At 36.6% G+C, this 18,978-nt stretch overlaps 1 protein-coding gene across 3 annotated transcripts; it reads right to left on the bottom strand.

The window, feature by feature from the left end:
• Positions 1–18: 18 nt before the first annotated feature.
• LOC127644535 (spindlin-W-like) lies at positions 19–18,088 on the bottom strand. Of its 3 annotated transcripts, none has more exons than XM_052127734.1 (6): positions 17,975–18,088; positions 17,167–17,208; positions 9,362–9,421; positions 5,280–5,527; positions 4,461–4,694; positions 19–3,126 (listed from the first exon to the last, which is right to left on the bottom strand). In XM_052127734.1, the coding sequence occupies exons 2-6, from the start codon at positions 17,184–17,186 to the stop codon at positions 2,921–2,923; spliced, it is 768 nt and encodes a 255-aa protein (XP_051983694.1). In that variant the 5' UTR covers positions 17,187–17,208; positions 17,975–18,088; the 3' UTR covers positions 19–2,920. The 3 variants fall into 3 exon arrangements, with proteins under 3 accessions (XP_051983694.1, XP_051983695.1, XP_051983696.1); XM_052127735.1 differs by lacking the exon at positions 17,975–18,088 and adding an exon at positions 17,824–17,960; XM_052127736.1 differs by lacking the exon at positions 9,362–9,421 and having other exon boundaries at positions 17,975–18,068.
• Between the last annotated feature and the right edge of the window lie 890 nt (positions 18,089–18,978).

Below are 18,978 nucleotides of genomic sequence, written 5' to 3'. Positions count from 1 at the left end.
GTCAACAATCTTTAGTGCAAAAAATATCTCTTTTATTTATGATAACATCATTACACAAACAGAAAGGATTAACAGTTTGACAGTCCTCAATATCACCTACTGAAATGTAACTTTGGTAAAAAGCAGCAAAAGAACAGATTAAATAGGAGAACCAGAGGAGTCGGCAGAAGCTCGCTGATCGCACGATAAAACACATCTACAAAGAAGCCAGAGACAGAATTACTCGTTCACAGATAGAAGAAAACTGCGGAAGCCTGTTGAGAATCAGGAAACCTTGAACATCTCAACAGCCTGAAATCATCAAATCTTTTCGTTGAAATAGAGAATATACAGAGACCTGCCAAAAAGAAGAGCGGCGCCAACATTCTGCAAAACAGCTACTTTTGTTTTCCATGGGAGAATGAAAATGATACAGGTTTAGAATGACATGAGGGTTAATAAATGATTGAATCATTTTTGTGTGGATCTTCCTTTAAACGAGCCGTGTTCTTTAAAATGACTTCTTGAATATCTACCTACAACAAAACCATACAATAAACCGCTTCTGCTAATGTAATGAAGTCTGGGACATTTTAACCGCATGCAAAGATAAAAAGTGGCATCAATTGATAATGCAATCCTTAAAATGTACATAGTCACTCCCGTTTATGAGCAGGTCTTTTGCAAGTGGTGGTAATTTTGATTTGATTATAACCGATCATATGAAACATTAAAATCTGGTCAAAGAAAAGTATAAAATCATTTTAGACTAAACGAAGTTTTGAAGCAGTCAAGCAACCGTTCTTGTACCTTTTGGTGATGCCAATCAGGTAAGACAACATACTTTGTGTGAAGGTTAATTTCAGTTGCAAAGAAAAGAGCAATGTTTTTAATTGACTCCGAGCAGTATCAGAGCTGCACTTGTCAGCATAAGAATAAAGTGCGAATGCGACAAGCAAAAAAAGTCCTGATCAGCTACATGAATAGGAGGCCAATTATGACATGCTTAGACAAAATGTGAAGCAAAATAGAGGGAAAAGAGTGTCACCAAAGACATTTCATTGTTCATTTTTATCCTGTTTAAAAGCTGGTGCATGATGTCAAAACTGTGAGTGAAACTGACATGTATGCACAAGGGGAAACTTGTCTTTTACTTGACAAGAAATAAGAAAATCGCTCCTCATTACTCAGATCTGCTGAAATATATGGAAGCCCTGAACCGCAAGGTGATGAAAAAAACTGTGAAAATGTTTTTAATAAATGGTGTCTCAGTTCGTTTCTGAGCCTGTCTTAAAAAAAATTTCTCTCTTAAAATGTAAAATTTTTTCTCTCAAATTTTTTTTTTCCTCTCTTAAAATTTATTTTTTTTCACATCCAAAAAAAACAAATGTCCCAAAAAAAAATTTTTTTTCACTGTTTGAAAAAAAACAAGACTATTTTTGTGTTCAATTTTTTTTTTGTTTTCACCTTGCGGTTCAGGGCTTCCATAGAAATAATATAAGGTGCCATCACAAGAGCTTTAATATCATACACATCAAATCTGATAAACATGGGCATGTCATCATTTATGATATGCCTTTAATTCACAGTAAGGCAATGGGAGGAGTTGATTTGATCATGTTTTTTTTAGCAGTCTAACAGTTTCCACCCTGTTGGTTTCTGATTCAGATTTGACTATATTGAGGTCTTTTAAACTTTGCAAGTCACAAATCAGACTTTATCAAATAGAGGTCAGAGGACTGGCAACATAAGTTGGTTTCAAATCAGTTTTTTTATGGATAAAGAGATGTAATGATCAACTCTTACTGTATATATATATATATATATTGACATTTACAATAGTAAAAACAAATCATCACAGAAAAGAAAACATATACTTCAAACTATGAACAGTTGCTCGAGTTTTCTATACGCATGACGTTGAAAATCACAAATGTAGTTGTGTGTTTAGGAATAAGTGTTCTTCTTTTATTCAAAGACTAAGCTAATGTTCAATAAAACACGGATGATTTCACATTAGAAACACAAACAACCCTCTCCGTAGAGCACGTTAGCAATGCTACAGATGGGGCGTGATGTTGCATTCGACCTTGTCACACTGTTATTCTTGTTTTTAATGAGGTGAATCGTTATTAAAATGCCAAAAACATGTTAAAAGTAAATTTTACCTGCTACATGCTACTTTTGTTGAGTTTGAGTCTTAGCATGGCACCCTTACAAAATTGACATTTTTTATTTATTTTTTTTTTTTTTTAAATCAAAAGCCACCTACTAAATGTAGTGGAAAGCGCAAACATTTGTCAAGTTGCAGGTCTGTTCGGATTTGGTTTGAGGAAAAGAACTGCGACAGAATTCAGTGAAACACAATATGCATGAAATGATGCCCAACTCAAAGGTTTTAAAGGTTTCCTGGGTGCAAACATTTGTTTTCGAAGCTTATTGATTGAATAAATAAGTCTCTGTGGTGTCAGTTAAAGAACGCCTTCCTGTTTCTTGCACGTGACGTCTGCAGCTATTTACAGTTTAAATGAAGGAAAATCCTCGCCAGTCTTACGAGGCTGAACATTCAAATACAAATCTCAAAACTCATATGAGATTGACCTGTCCCGGGGCTTACAGCTGAATCAAAGCTACTTTCGAGGTGAAAGACATCCTGTTATATGGGCTAATAAACATGTGAAATCACTGAATGATGCCCAATGCACACATATAAATACATGGTTTTGATATGACAATTTAAAAAATCGTCTTCCTACGCTGTCAATTTGGACAACCACACAAAATAACAAACCCTGCACACTAACGCTTCATACCTCCGCGGCCAGCACTTCATAGCATGGCGAACTGTACAATGAGAAGGTACAATGCGATGATACTTAAGCTACTACGAGGTGAGACGAAAGCGGGTTTGTTTTAGTTTTCTTCGCTTTGTCTGTTTGTTTTAGGTCGTCTTAACCAGGTCGTAAACGTGGATGTGGAAATCGTCGTCGTATTTGATGTAGTACACAGATGGCTTGGCGGGAACTTGATAGATGACGAGGCCGGTTCTCTTCACGCCTTTATCCGTCACGTACTCCACCTGCTTACCCACAAGACTCTCTGTCTCCTCTCCGGGCTTCCTGTCTGCTGGCAGCAGGTGTTTATTTTCTGCGGAAAGGAACTAATTAAATGAGTTTACATTGCAATGTAGTAACAATGTTGTTAAATGAGTCATTATTAATGGGAGATTTTTTTTATTTTTTTTATTAATTGAAATAAAATACAATTGGTATTAAATATTATATTAATTAATATTAAATAAACACATTCAAAACATAGTTTAATAATGGGAAAATAATACATTTTTTAAATATAATAATATATAAAAAATATTATACCATTATTAAATAGTAAAAAAAAAATGTATTTAAAACATTATTAATAGGAGAATAATTTATATTATGAATAGAATAAATGTAAATTCATTTTGGAAATTACATTAATATTAAACAATAAGTAATCATATACATTTTTTTTTTAATGGGATCATTTATTTTATGAATAGAATAAAATATAATTGATATTAAATAATATATTAATTAATATTAAATTAACTCATATTGAAAGCAGTTTAATAATAAGATAATTATTATTTTATGAATAGAATAAAATATAATTGATATTAAATAATCTCATATTCAAAACAGTTTAATAAAAGGATAATTATTTATTTTATGAATAGAATATAATTGATATTAAATAATATATTAATTAATATTAAATTAACTCATATTGAAAGCAGTTTAATAATAAGATAATTATTTTATGAATAGAATAAAATATAATTGATATTAAATAATCTCATATTCAAAACAGTTTAATAAAAGGATAATTATTTATTTTATGAATAGAATATAATTGATATTAAATAATATATTAATTCATATTAAACAAATATTTAAAACATTTTAATAGGATGAAATATAATTGATATGAAATATTATAAATATATGTACAAATTGTATTAATGGGAGAATAATTAATGTTATGCGCAAAATAAAATTCATTTAGAATATGACATTAATATTAAAAATAGGTACTCATTTATAAAACAGTTTATTCATGTTTTTTATGAATATAATAAATATTAATAAAATATTTAACTTATATTAAACATATTAATTAATAAATGGACATTATTATTATTTTTTTAAATAAAAATGTTTCAAAGCTTTTTGTAATAATAAAAAAAAAAGTATTACAGTAACTTCGAAACTTACAGAGATTACAAGATATGTTACACGTAATCTTGTAATCTGTAAAAAGTTTAATATGAGGATTATGATTATGTGACTATAATATATCATGTGCCAAAGTGAACATCACAGCACAAGATCCACTACTTTAAAATAAATAAAGTTGTCTCAAATCTTGAGGGGTTTTTCTCTAAGGAAGGTCTTCAAAGGAACAAAAATCACATAAAAAATTCTCTGTTTGTATACCTGCTTCAGGTAAAATCCGCAGGTCTCCATCTTTGTAGTCGTCCCAGAGCTGGTACATGTACAGAACAGGGTCTTTCTCATAGGTGATGTAGTACCAGTTGGTCATAATGGGTGCGCGAGACAGCACCATCCCCCTCCACTCGTTCTTCTCACCGTCTTCCTTCTCAAACAGATGTTCTACAGCTTTCCCCACCAGCTCCTCTGCGTCATGAGGAACCTTGATCTTGTTGTTCACTTCGAGATGACAGAAAACACAGTGAAATTTACACAATTTGCATATGCTAACCACAAAGCAACCAGTAACTATAAGGCAAAGCAATAAGAGGCTGCAAATTAGTGATTTTACCACGGCTCAACGTAAACCTTTTGTAAAACACCAATATGATGGGAAGAATTACATCTAATAACACTCATATTCTAAACCCACATTTACTTTCCATGCGGCGAAATATTTCCAGATTTTTCTCAACTCTAAACAGCTCCAAAATCATTGTAATTACCATTTTTTTTAATATGCCAGTTCATTTATTTTCCCTTCTGTCTACTTTAATTGTGATATAATTATTTAGGAACAGATGTGCGCATAACTGCATGAAAAACACTGCAGAATGAGGTAATGTTCTCAACTCTCAGTGCACACCATCATCCCTGGAGAAATCATGCATGATACAGTAGCACAGCATTTTTAGAAACATAGTTTGTAATCAGAAACACAGTTCATGTACTACAAAATACAGACAATGACATGAGTGCCCATCCATGTGCTACTTCCAGTGGCTGGTTTGTTTCCTGCTTGCAGAGCGAAAGTCACCGACTCACCCACTTTTTCTGTGAGGACCTGCAGGTTGGAAACTCTCTCATCCTTAAAGAGCTCGATTCCGTAGACACAATCAAAGCCGTCGTATTTGACCATGTATAAGGATGAGTTGACCGTGAGCCGGTCCAGTACTGTTCCCTTCCATTTGGTAAGTGCACCCTTCTCCCGCCAGCTGTGTTGGATCCGTCGGCCGAGCAGGTTGTTGGGATCCGGAGTGAGACTGTCGCTGAGCTCGCCGCTGCTACGCTTCCTGTAAAGAGGAGAAACACAGGAACATAATGGGATGCAGAATAAAGAGCCAACAAATGAATATTTTCCCTCTCATCTAATAATGATCATGACTTTATGGCTTTTTGCTGCATTAAGGTGCGTACACACTGCCAGCGACTTTGTCGCTGCAGGTCGCCAGTGGCTGGCGGTGAAGTCGCTAGTGGGTGTTCCCACTACTGGTTGCCTAGTAACGTTTATAAATGACATTCACGGATGTCATTCCATTGCTGTTGACAGCGAATCTCTTTTCTTGCCACTAAAATCAAACATTTTGGAGGGAAAAGACTAAATATAAATGGAATCAGTACATAAAATGCTTTATATCAAAGATGAATGAGAAACAAGGCATGCTGTTTGCCAGAGCGGCTGTTTATCTGCGGTGGAAATGCAAATGCCGGTCTGTCTGGGTCCATAAAATCCCCGCGATCTCAGATACACCTTTCCACGCAGTATTTTTCTTTAAAATGTCCTTGTACGTGGGAAGAGACATATCATAGAGCACTGGAAAATTGCTAACAGCAAGAATTAGCCTTTCATCCATCTTTCCGTTACTGCAGGAGCTGAGAGAGAGAAGGATCACGTGAGCTCTCCCGTCGTCTCTCCTATTGGCTGTCGCTCCAAAGTTGAACTTTTCTCAACTTTGTCGCGTCGCTGGACACGGCCACATCTAGCGCCAACGGTCGCGACAGCTCGTGTCGCCGGAAGTCGCTGTGCTCGCATTGAAAATGAATGGTATTGAGTCGCTGTCGTGCGCGATGTCGCTGTCAGTGTGTACGCACCTTTAGGAAAATAATAAATGCATATACTGCATGCTACGCTAATGTGACATTAAAATCAGTATCTACTAGGTCCCAAGAATAAAGCTTTTTATGCATCACCTATTTATATTGTAAAGTGTTACCAAAATAAGGTTCCATTAGTTAAATAGTTGTATGTAACTTTTTCTGTGATTAAAATACTGCATATATAGCTGGGATAGAAGAAAGTAAGCAATCATGGGTTCATTTCCTCAAAAACTGTAAGCATTGTTTCTTTCTGGCGCTTTGAAAATTCCTATGTTTGTCTAGAGTAGTGTTTCTCAACCACTGTGCCTTGAAAGACTGTCAGGTGTGCCGTGGAAAATAATCAAATTCCACATAATAAATAAATGCATGAAAAATAATAATTTCAGGGATCCAAACTCCTCACCTTTCGGAGAAATTCACTGTTTTGAAACCATAATCGGTCACTTTTGTGATTGTGAAGAGCGACGATTAATGTGTAAAAGTGAATGATATTTATACGCGTTAATGGTCATCACATGACTCGCGTCAGCGCTGCAGAATACATTGAAGTCTATGAAGTGATGTCACTTTACACCAAGTGTTTTCGGCGCTTGACGCTGGCGTTGAACGGAGCATTGACGCCTCGACACAACTCATGTGAAATGCACTTTACAATGACGGAGGAACATTATTGAAACTCAGAATGATTATTATTTGTCTATTATTGAGGTCTTTTCTGATTAAAGTCAAGCTCAGCAGTTTAAATAGGCTACTGTAGGAAAATGAGACTGTAGATCTGCTTTGTGTTTATACACTCACCTAAAGGATTATTAGGAACACCATACTAATACTGTGTTTGACCCCCTTTCGCCTTCAGAACTGCCTTAATTCTACGTGGCATTGATTCAACAAGGTGCTGAAAGCATTCTTTAGAAATGTTGGCCCATATTGATAGGATAGCATCTTGCAGTTGATGGAGATTTGTGGGATGCACATCCAGGGCACGAAGCTCCCGTTCCACCACATCCCAAAGATGCTCTATTGGGTTGAGATCTGGTGACTGTGGGGGCCATTTTAGTACAGTGAACTCATTGTCATGTTCAAGAAACCAATTTGAAATGATTCGAGCTTTGTGACATGGTGCATTATCCTGCTGGAAGTAGCCATCAGAGGATGGGTACATGGTGGCCATAAAGGGATGGACATGGTCAGAAACAATGCTCAGGTAGGCCGTGGCATTTAAACGATGCCCAATTGGCACTAAGGGGCCTAAAGTGTGCCAACACCATTACACCACCACCACCACCGCACAGTGGTAACAAGGCATGATGGATCCATGTTCTCATTCTGTTTATGCCAAATTCTGACTCTACCATCTGAATGTCTCAACAGAAATCGAGACTCATCAGACCAGGCAACATTTTTCCAGTCTTCAACTGTCCAATTTTGGTGAGCTCTTGCAAATTGTAGCCTCTTTTTCCTATTTGTAGTGGAGATGAGTGGTACCCGGTGGGGTCTTCTGCTGTTGTAGCCCATCCGCCTCAAGGTTGTGCGTGTTGTGGCTTCACAAATGCTTTGCTGCATACCTCGGTTGTAACGAGTGGTTATTTCAGGCAAAGTTGCTCTTCTATCAGCTTGAATCAGTCGGCCCATTCTCCTCTGACCTCTAGCATCATCAAGGCATTTTCAGCCCACAGGACTGCCGCATACTGGATGTTTTTCCTTTTCACACCATTCTTTGTAAACCCTAGAAATGGTTGTGCGTGAAAATCCCAGTAACTGAGCAGATTGTGAAATACTCAGACCGGCCCGTCTGGCACCAACAACCATGCCACGCTCAAAATTGCTTAAATCACCTTTCTTTCCCATTCTGACATTCAGTTTGGAGTTCAGGAGATTGTCTTGACCAGGACCACACCCCTAAATGCATTGAAGCAACTGCCATGTGATTGGTTGATTAGATAATTGCATTAATGAGAAATTGAACAGGTGTTCCTAATAATCCTTCAGGTGAGTGTAATTCTTCTACTGAAGTCAGTAGATTTGTAGCCATGCAAGTTTTAATAAAGGAGAAGGACGTTACTGAAACTCACTATTATTACACTATTATTGTTGTCTTTTTGGATGAAAAATAATGCTCAGACTGAAGGAAGACTTCAGATCTGCTTTGCTTTAATGCTTAAACACTATAAAGTCTCTTGGTAGATTTTGGTCATGAACGACTCTAAATGATTCTCTGATTCACTCATAGCACATAAGACGCTCATTTGTCGCCACCTAGTGACATTTCTAGAAGGGGTCACTGATCTAATCAGTTAAAGCTAGGGTGTGTAATCCAGAGAGGCTAGCAGTTAGCAAGCTAGCTTTTGAAGCGTAGAGCCCGCCCTCGCTTCAGAGGTGTCTCCAAAGCCACGCCTCCTCTATCACACATGAACACACACACACACACACACACACACAGAGAGCAGAGTCTGGAGGAGGAGGAGGACAGACGTGTTGGTGGAATCGATCGCAGCGGTTTCAGATTACCTCGTGTCTCATTCACAGGTTAGACATTACAATAATAACGAACGTAATTCTAACGCTCGCGCTGCACAGTGTCAAGGAACCTGCGCTCATGATGTGTGATTGTCTGCGCGAACAAGTTGCGTGGCGGTGTGCAAATATAGATTGACATACAGGAAGGGCATCCTATCATTACATTCGGACCGAATGCAATGATTGGTCGATCATTTGTTAGTCCTGTCTCTTCCACAGAAGATATATAAATATATATATTATTGATTGCTATCAGGATGTGAAGAGATTTTCAACCAGTATAACAAAAAATGTTTCTGGAAAAGATTGCACACCCTAGCTTTAATAAAATTGAACACATTTATGAAACAGAAGCAAGCCTCACCAAAATACTCTTTATTTTGCAGCTAATTCTGCACAATTGTAAACTTGAATAAACTTGAATCACTAAAATAGCTGGAATTGGTGCTTTTAGCTTATTCTTTAAAAAAATATCCCCAGAAAAAATGTTCGTGGACCGGTGATTGTCTTACCTTTTTCGCCCCTCAGGAGTTTGCATCCCTGTAATTTGTTGTGGCATTGCAAGAACAAATCTACAAATTAGAAAAGAAGCAAATTTGTTGTTTTTTCATAACTCATTTAGCGCTCTTGCCACCTGAGACCTCACACATATACAAACTGTTGTAATTCCTACAGCGGTCACCTGATTTGGATGTAAATACCCTCAAATTAAAGCTGAAAGTCTGCAGTTAAAGCACATCTTGTTTGTTTCATTTCAAATCCATTGTGGTGGTGTATAGAGCCAAAAAGATTAGAATTGTGTCGATGTCCCAATATTTATGGACCTGACTGTACATTTCCGGAATAGTATGATTTTCACGACTTTCGTTTCTTTTACCGTTTACAGATGTGGATTTTTCTGCCCATGCAGACAGAACAACACTGAAGGTGACCAAAATCAGATTTTTTTTGTAAGGTTGTTCACATGACATTTTACATGTAGCCCATTTCAGACACCGGTCCAAACAGACACTCTTTAATTTACCCGCATGAGTATAACACTCCCTGAGCAGGCATATAAAACTCTGGCATATTCAATATTATAATATGCATAATCTATTAAACTGCATTTAAATATTTTATTAGCTGGTTTCTTTAAGCAGATGGGAAGCTTAAAGGATTATTCAAGGAGAATTCTCTCATCATTTCCTCACCCTCATGCCATCCCAGATGTGCATGACTTACTTTCATCTGCTGAACACAAATTAAGATTTTTAGAAGAATATCTCAGCTATGTTAGTCCTCACAATGCAAGTGAATGGTGACCAGAACTTCGAAGGCCCAAAACACAGTATAAACGTAATCCATACTCCAGTAGTTAAATCCATATCTTCAGAAGCGATATGATAGGCGTGAGAGAGAAACGGATCAAGTCCTTTTTAAATGTCAATCTACACTTTCAATTACACATTCTGGTGTAAAAGTGACTTTCACTTTCAGCTACCTGCTGGTTGAGGCTGGTCAAAGGCGGAGATTGATATTAAAAAAGGACTTAAAGATAGATCTGTTTCTCACCTACAGCTATCAGATAACTTCTGAAGACATAGATTAAACCACTGGAGTCTTATGGATTACTTTTATGCTGCTTTTATGTGCTTTTTAGACCTTCTAAGTTCAGGTCACCCTTCACATGCATTGTGAGGACCAACAGAGCTGAAATATTCTTCTAAAAATCTTTGTGTTCAGCAGAAGAAAGTAAGTCATACACATCTGGGACGGCATGAGGGTTAGTAAATGATTACAGAATTCTCATTTTTGGGTGAACTATGCCTTTAATGCCTAATAGTATGTCAACAAGGGATGAGGCCGTCTTGATGGATAATTTTCTTTTCTACAGTGCAATTTAATTATCAGTGTAATATTAATTAATAGCAAAACACCATAAAATTGAAGGACAGCAGGAAAAACAGCATAACATACATGTAAGATAAGAAGAGTTGTTATAGAGTCAATAATCATTTCAGATATCCATTGAGTTGCATTCACATTTTGATGCAGTTTGAGAAATATAAAAACTATGTTTTCTACGCAAGTTTGATGAGTAGACCACTTACATAAATCTCTCTCTGCATCTTTTCATGCACATATTTTACTATGTGTAGTCCAAACGAATCACTGACCCAACTGTTGAGCCTTTAATTTGATTTGAGTGAAATTCACTAGAAAAGACTCCCAATTAAAAGTTTTAATTTCACTTTCAGCTGCAATGTGAATGTAGCCAAATACTCCTGCATTACCCGAGCTACCATTCAGCATCAATGCAACAGCGTTATTGAATCAGCAGCACGATACATACAGCGTGAACAGTCTAGTCCGATTCTCAAATTAATGACTTTTAATGACTGTTCTTTTGAATCTACAGTGCAAAACATACAGGGGCGAATTCACGAACCAGTTGCAGCACTTTTGCACATGGTGTTTCTTATTCACTAACCACTGCAATCTAGTTTAAGCAAGTGCAATCAGTGCTCACATTGTGCTGCATCTTGAGTATTTATATTAAGTCATTATGATTCCTTTCAGTGCAAACATGCCTCCTTTTTTATGTAAATGAGTAGATTGCCCTTTATTCACAAAAATTCCCTGGTGCAATTTACATCGTGCTATTGCTGGTAGATGAAAGCAGGCGGTAAAATCTATTTTATTTAAAAGAGATGTTTGTGTGCATTTTCTATCGATCATATAAGCAGCAATTCATCAAATAATGTTCAAATGATGTAGAAGAGTGTTACAACCTGACATATATACAGATATGCATGGTGTAGTCAAGCTCACTTTCTTCATGTTAAAAAGAGAATTCAGGTGTCTGGATCACAGTAGTCAGTGATGCTGTTCAGTGCCGCCAAAGTGTGTAAGATAATGGTGGTCTGCTGCATCCTCTGCCATACAGCCCTCCAAATTGGTCCGCAAGATCGGAATTGCATGTGCAAATTGTTTTTATCAGCAATTTTGTGGGCATGTTTTCATTTGGCTGATTCACAAACAAAAGACTCCAATGAGCCAGTCCTTTTGAAACTACAGCGCAAAACATAGTGCAACCAATGAAGTACGATTCCCGAACAAATGACTCCTACGAGTCGGTTCTTTAGAATGTACAGCAACAGCACGACACGTATAGCCCGATTCCCGAATGAGTGACTTTTGAATCTACAGTGCAAAACACACAGCGCTACCTTCCGAAAGAATGACTCCGATCAGCCGGTTCTTTTTAGTGAATGTCACTTATATCATCATCTCCAAATCCAAATGAACCAGGAACTGTTACGGTGTTATGTGTAGGCTACTTAAAAGAATAATTCTCATCATTTGCTCTCCCTCATGCCATCCAGATGTGTATGACTAAGGGCAGCAAATCCAACAAGAAAGTTCAAAATATGTTGTCCAAGGGGAGCGGAGCTTAAGGAAGGGTCAATGGAACCAGAATTGTTAAATTCAGGGGTGATTTCTCAGGGCCAGCAAAGCCTTCTCTGCTGGCCTAACATGCCAATAAATATTTTTCATCATTTCATTCTCAATCACCTCTTCTATGTATTTTTAATTGGATTCCACTCTTAATTATTCTACAAACAAATAGAGAAAAACAAAAATGTTTATCCAATCAGAATTTATTCCTTGATGCTTACAAGTGAAGCGTGACAACTGTTTCACAAATCACATGCCCAAAGCATTACGTGAGTTTGAGCTCCGCCCCCACGGGCCTTCAGAATTTCTACCGAATTCCTCAACAGTGCAAATGAATGAGCAACTAAAGTCAGATTGATCAGCCAATCAGATTGAATTGGATCAAGTTTTGAAAAGTTGTGCTGCGTTCCATTCAGAAACTCAGAAAGTCGGATTTTACAACTTTCTACTAGGAAATGTGCAAAGGAATAAATCTTGAATTTAGAATTACAACTTGTAGGCTCGTGCAGTTGGGTTGCTAGGAGATACAGCGCTACAGCATTGTTTATCAGTTGGGTTGCTAGGAGACATAGCGCTGCAGCATTGTTTATCAGTTGGGTTGCTAGGAGATATAGCGCTACAGCATTGTTTATCAGTTGGGTTGCTAGGAGACATAGCGCTGCAGCATTGTTTATCAGTTGGGTTGCTAGGAGACATAGCGCTGCAGCATTGTTTATCAGTTGGGTTGCTAGGAGACATAGCGCTGCAGCATTGTTTATCAGTTGGTTTGCTAGGAGACAAAGCGCTGCAGCATTGTTTATCAGTTGGTTTGCTAGGAGACATAGCGCTGCAGCATTGTTTATCAGTTGGGTTGCTAGGAGACATAGCGCTGCAGCATTGTTTATCAGTTGGTTTGCTAGGAGACATAGCGCTGCAGCATTGTTTATCAGTTGGTTTGCTAGGAGACATAGCGCTGCAGCATTGTTTATCAGTTGGTTTGCTAGGAGACATAGCGCTGCAGCATTGTTTATCAGTTGGTTTGCTAGGAGACATAGCGCTGCAGCATTGTTTATCAGTCGGGTTGCTAGGAGACATAGCGCTGCAGCATTGTTTATCAGTTGGTTTGCTAGGAGACATCTCTAATGAGAGTCAAACCCCTGCTAAGCTAACGGGAGCATTGCAGTTCCGAATATCGTGGAATGAAATGCATTTATGGTCGGAGATATCAAGTAGGAATATCCCACATCCAACTTGAACGGAACGCAGAATAACCGTGTACCCTGAGGAAACGAAATGTATTGCAACCAACATTTAAATCGCAAATATTATTAGATAGATTTTTCCAGTTATTATAGACCTCCTTGTTGATTCATATGAAAACTTATGATTTTTGAATGTCTGTTCAGGAGACGGTCATTTCACAAAACAGTCTTGCTGCAGTTAAAATTAGGCTTGCTTGAGAATTAAGAGTCATTTCAAGTTCTGGCTTTCGTGTGTGGACGTCTTTTAAAATGTCAATTGATATTACTAGTTAGCTGCGAAATAATGTATGAAGGCCAAAGGCAGAGGGTGTCTTATTCATTGTGAAACTGTGTTTTCTTAATGGCATGAATCACACTGAAGGCCTAGACTTAAAATACACGACCCGCCACTGGTTAAATTCCTTAAAATTGCCATCCCTAGTGACAATTCTGTCATCTGCCCCAAAACTCTCCCATGTTAGTCCTGTGCGAGCTGGCCATCCCTAATATTGAGTGCGGTCAAAACGAGAGGAGCTGTGATATTTAAGTCAGCACAACCCTGTACCCCGTTTTGTTTCTTCATACATGTTATTGGCCTTAAGGTGCACGATTCTTAAGTCCACATTTTCCAAATAAAACAAAAATGGTTTACTACATAATCTTCAACCAAATCAAAATAACTTCACTAGGTCCATAGATGTTGCTAGACCCAATTTAGGGAGGCTTAAGTCCCCCTTTATTTCATTTCAGACCCTCTAAAAATCTGTGATTAAACTCCGCTATCAGCCTCCACACAGGCAGCTACAGCAAGATATCTGAGGCGATTTCACTCCGAATCCACACTTTACAATAGTAAAAACCACTGTAATGAACCACATCAAGTGTTTATTAAAAATCAATAAGCACAATAAACTGCCAAGTAACATAGTTTTAATTAGCCTAACTCCAGGTTTAAAGGTGATAATGCAGACTTGCTGTATTAATATAGAATTAAATTCATATACAGCATATTGTACATCAAACGTGCCTCATCTGATCTGATTTCAGGGCCAGAACTATACGTGTAGAATTTAGTTTTGCATACTAAATTAAAGCAAACAATACATTTGCAGCATACATGATGATGTTTCCAGACAAACATGTGTTACAGCAGCTCACTGGCTGACTATAATAACATAATACTATTTATGTTATACATAAATGTTCAGCCATGTGCATGAGAGTTCAGTTTCATCATTTGCAATGTCACTGGAGCAGGACTGTCACAAAGCTTTTCTAACGTTAAAACATTCCTGGAAATGGCACGACATATTTTGGCCCACCACAAAAGTATTCTTATCAGTCCAGAGTCACATGGGAACGCATCAAACCTACATCTACTGATAGACTGAGCAGTGTGTAGTCAGTGAGCATGTTTACATGCAGGACATTACAGCGATTATGCATAGCAGGCCGAAACTTTTTACAGTCATGTAAACACCTTAAACAGTTTTCTAGGCTTGCGATCGATGCCTTTATCACACATCGATAATCAGAATATTTCCCAACGTCATGGCACGTTCTAAAATAAGGAACTGACAGTGAATTGGAAAGCACACAAATTAGGCTAATTTAAATGTTGGCTTTTGTTAATATATTGATGCCTCAAATGCACTGAGAAAATAACATGCTGATCGATTATCAATATATTGGGACATTCCTACAGTTTTCCTGTATCAGTGTAAAGTCATAAACGGTTGAAGCATAAATTTACCGCTATTCTTACGGACTTATCCAATGTGCGCAAGTGTTGCGCATATAACCATTTACGTTTTGACCAACGCAGAGAATAATTCAATTATTTAAAATCTCATGTAAACAAGGTTTTTTGCCATTGTCAGAATTTTTTAATCAGACTGATTATTTGAAAGACTGATTTAATGACTTAAAAATGTCAAGTGGTGTAACCAAGCAAAAGGTATTTAAACACTTTCATCACGTTTTCAAACATAACTTTCAAGGTATTCACAATTATCATACATTTTGTTCAGAAGTCAAGCATGTCAAGAAGTTTTTTAGGGTTACTCCATATGACCTAAAGAGAGAAATTTCATGAAAATGACAAAATATTGATATTATATGACAAAATAATGATTGATGGTCTAAAGTGATCCACACTGTTTAAGGTTGTTTTTTGTTTTGTTTTTTTGGTCACATGACATCAAAATGGCTACCTACATGTTGGTTACGCCAACTGACTTTGATTTGCTGAAAAATGTTTTTTCATATATCAAAGTAATATTCTGGGTTTAATACAAGTTAAGCTCAATCGACATAATTTGTGGCAAAATACTGATTCTGACTCATCCCTACTTAGAAAAAATAAATAAATAAAGCTAAAATGTGGGTTCCAATGAGGCACTTACAATGGAAGTGAATGGGGCCAATTTTTGAATGTTAAAAAACTCACTTTTTCAAGATTATAGCCACAAGACATAAACAATATACATGTTAACATGATTTTATTGTGATTAAATCATTTACAAACCTTTTCTGTGTAAAGTTATAGCCAATTTTACTCAAAAAGCTCAAATAATACATGAGTTTTAACAGAAGAATTAATACAATTATGAGCTTCGCATTTCTGCCTTTAAACCCTCCAACAATTGGCCCTATTGACTTCCAATGTAAGTGCCTCACTGGAACCTCCATTTTTGCTTCTTCTTTTAATGAAAATTTTAAAGAAATTTTTGTGGTAATCAACATTATGCCACAAATGCTTTGTTTTTTTCATATGATAATAATAATAATAATAATAAAAGGTTGTTCCACACAACGCATGCCTCTTCTTTTTTTTTCAAGTATTTCAGCGTTTTAAGAGACTTTGATTTGTACGGAAGAGGATTAGGGCCAAGCAATAATAAAAACATAAAACCATCTCGAGAATAAAGTCATTATAATCGCGAGATTAAACTCGTTAATTTCGAGAAAAGTCGAAATACAATCTTGAGAATAAACTCATTAAATATCGAGATTAAAGTCATTATAATCGCAGATTAAACTCGTTAAATTTCAAGAAAAGTCGAAATACAATCTTGAGAATAAACTCATTAAATATCGAGATTAAAGTCATTATAATGCAGATTAAACTTAATCGAGTTTTTTTCGAAACACAACGACTTTTTTCTCAAATTTAACGAGTTTAATCTCGATTATAATGACTTTATTCTCGATATTTAATGAGTTTATTCTCAAGATTGTATTTCGACTTTTTCTCGAAATTTAACGAGTTTAATCTCGCATTATAATGACTTTAATCTTGATATTTAATGAGTTTATTCTCAAGATTGTATTTCGACTTTTTTCTAAAAATTTAACGACTTTAATCTCGAGATGGCTTTATTTTTTTTTTATTATTGCTTGGCCCTAATCCTCTTCCGTAGATTTGTTACACCAAATGATTTGTATTTTATTTTTTTACTTTAAGCCCCAGAAAAAAATATCCTAATGACTTTGAACTCAGAAAACTGAAAGCCTGTTCATTTTTGTGATTTGTGTGGAATGCATTTTTATATTTTCTGAATAAGTTAATAGATCTGGACTAAACCAAATGAGGGGTACCGCATGTATCAAAGTAGCAACCCATGGAAAATCACATTTATATTGCCTTTACTCACCTGCCCCTTTTCTTGGACATGTTTCCAAAACCTCAGACACGACTAGAAGAGAGAAGAAAAAATGACAGCAGAATTTAAGACATAATGCACAAATAAAACATTTTCATTTAATCAACAAGAGACTGATGGTGTGTCAACATATGACAGACCACATGACTTTGACCGTTTCTGTCAAGACTGACGCAAAATCTGCGACATTTGTTTACACGTTACAATGTTTCAAGTGTTGTTGCAGTGGATGTTACATATGTATCACAGCAACATTGTTACATATGTAACGTCACGTTGTCTTTTGTTATTTTGTAGCATTGCACACATTTCTCTCGCCTTTGATTGGACAGACTGGACTGCTGCACTGCCGGATGTCAACAGCGCCCATATTGCATAATTATAGTCAGATCTGGTGTATCCACGACTGTGTTTAAGGTTTATTATGCTAAAGTTTGTCCCGCAGTACATTATACGTTCGGAACAATGCGGCTAAAACAGGCCGGTTCATTTTCAATATGCTAAATATTCAACCTAGGTTATTAATGTGACACACATCTTCCATTCCACATTTGCGCCATAACCAATATGTCAGAAATCAATAATTAAAGTTTATTACCGTTCAGAGTCTATAAAAAGCCGCAGAATCGGGTCATTTCGCTACTTTACCTGTAAACCACCAACGCAGCTGTAAAACACAGTCGCTTTCTCCTATGCGCCACACACAAAATCGGTTTATTGTTCTACTTTATCATCATAATCCCGATCAGATTCCTTTGCGAATGTGTATTTGTAAAAACTGTTACGAAAGCAAAAATACCTGGCCTCTATTTTCATGTCTAAGATGGACTTCCCTTTGCACAGATCCTCATGTAACACGCTCGTGCAGACATCAAGCATCACGGCCCAGTTAAACTACAACCCCCAGAATGCTTCATCTCCCACAGCAGCGCGAACAGCGGAATGGGCATTCTGGGAAATATAGTTCTGACGCTGTAAAGGGGCGGAGAGAAGTATTTTTCCTGTAATGTCTGTCAATGTACATCAGAAGATAAAAGCCAGATATACAAGAACTTATTAACAAAAAATCTCCACGAAAATTCATCAGGGTTAATGATTTAATAATAAAGAAACTCTGGCACACTGGGTGGGAGGATATTTAAATGGTTTATTGATACACTCACTGAACTACATTTCCCAAGATTAACCAGGATTTTTCTTTGTCATTCCAATGGGCAAGTTTAGACAAATAGGCCATTTTTTCTTGTTTCCTTTTGTGCAAATTTGTGTATTCCATTTTTAAAATATATTTATACTCTTTCTAAAAATATATCTAATTGAATTAAATATGCTCTCAGTATTATTTTTCCATATATAAAAAGTTGCACTTTTAAATAAATTAATTGTAATTGTTTAAACACATGAATACTCAATATACATTTAATATACATGGAGAGGTTCCCCTCATGGGGGCTGCCATGTTGGGATCACATTACCAGCCAAATACCACTTGCTTAATCTTAGCAACCACCCTGTTATTGGACACTTTTACTGATGGATTAAATTAATGGTCCTACCCTATTTGGCACCCTAGGCAAGACACTTCCAGAAAACAAAAAAAAAAAATATTAGAGAGTTATGTATAATTTTTTACACAAAAAAATGACAAATCAACACATAATTAAATACAACCCAATGTGTATAACTCAAACTAGCAATGATGTTGGGATGAAATATGCAAGTGCATGTTATGGCTTCTTAAGTAGGCATCACAAATGGGGAGTCTGGGGCCCATCAAGTACACAATCTGTTGTACCATGATTT

The sequence above is a fragment of the Xyrauchen texanus genome, chromosome 6 (genome assembly GCF_025860055.1).
Source record: "Xyrauchen texanus isolate HMW12.3.18 chromosome 6, RBS_HiC_50CHRs, whole genome shotgun sequence".
Taxonomy (NCBI): Eukaryota; Metazoa; Chordata; class Actinopteri; order Cypriniformes; family Catostomidae; genus Xyrauchen; species Xyrauchen texanus.
This window is presented reverse-complemented; position numbering and strand designations above follow the sequence as displayed.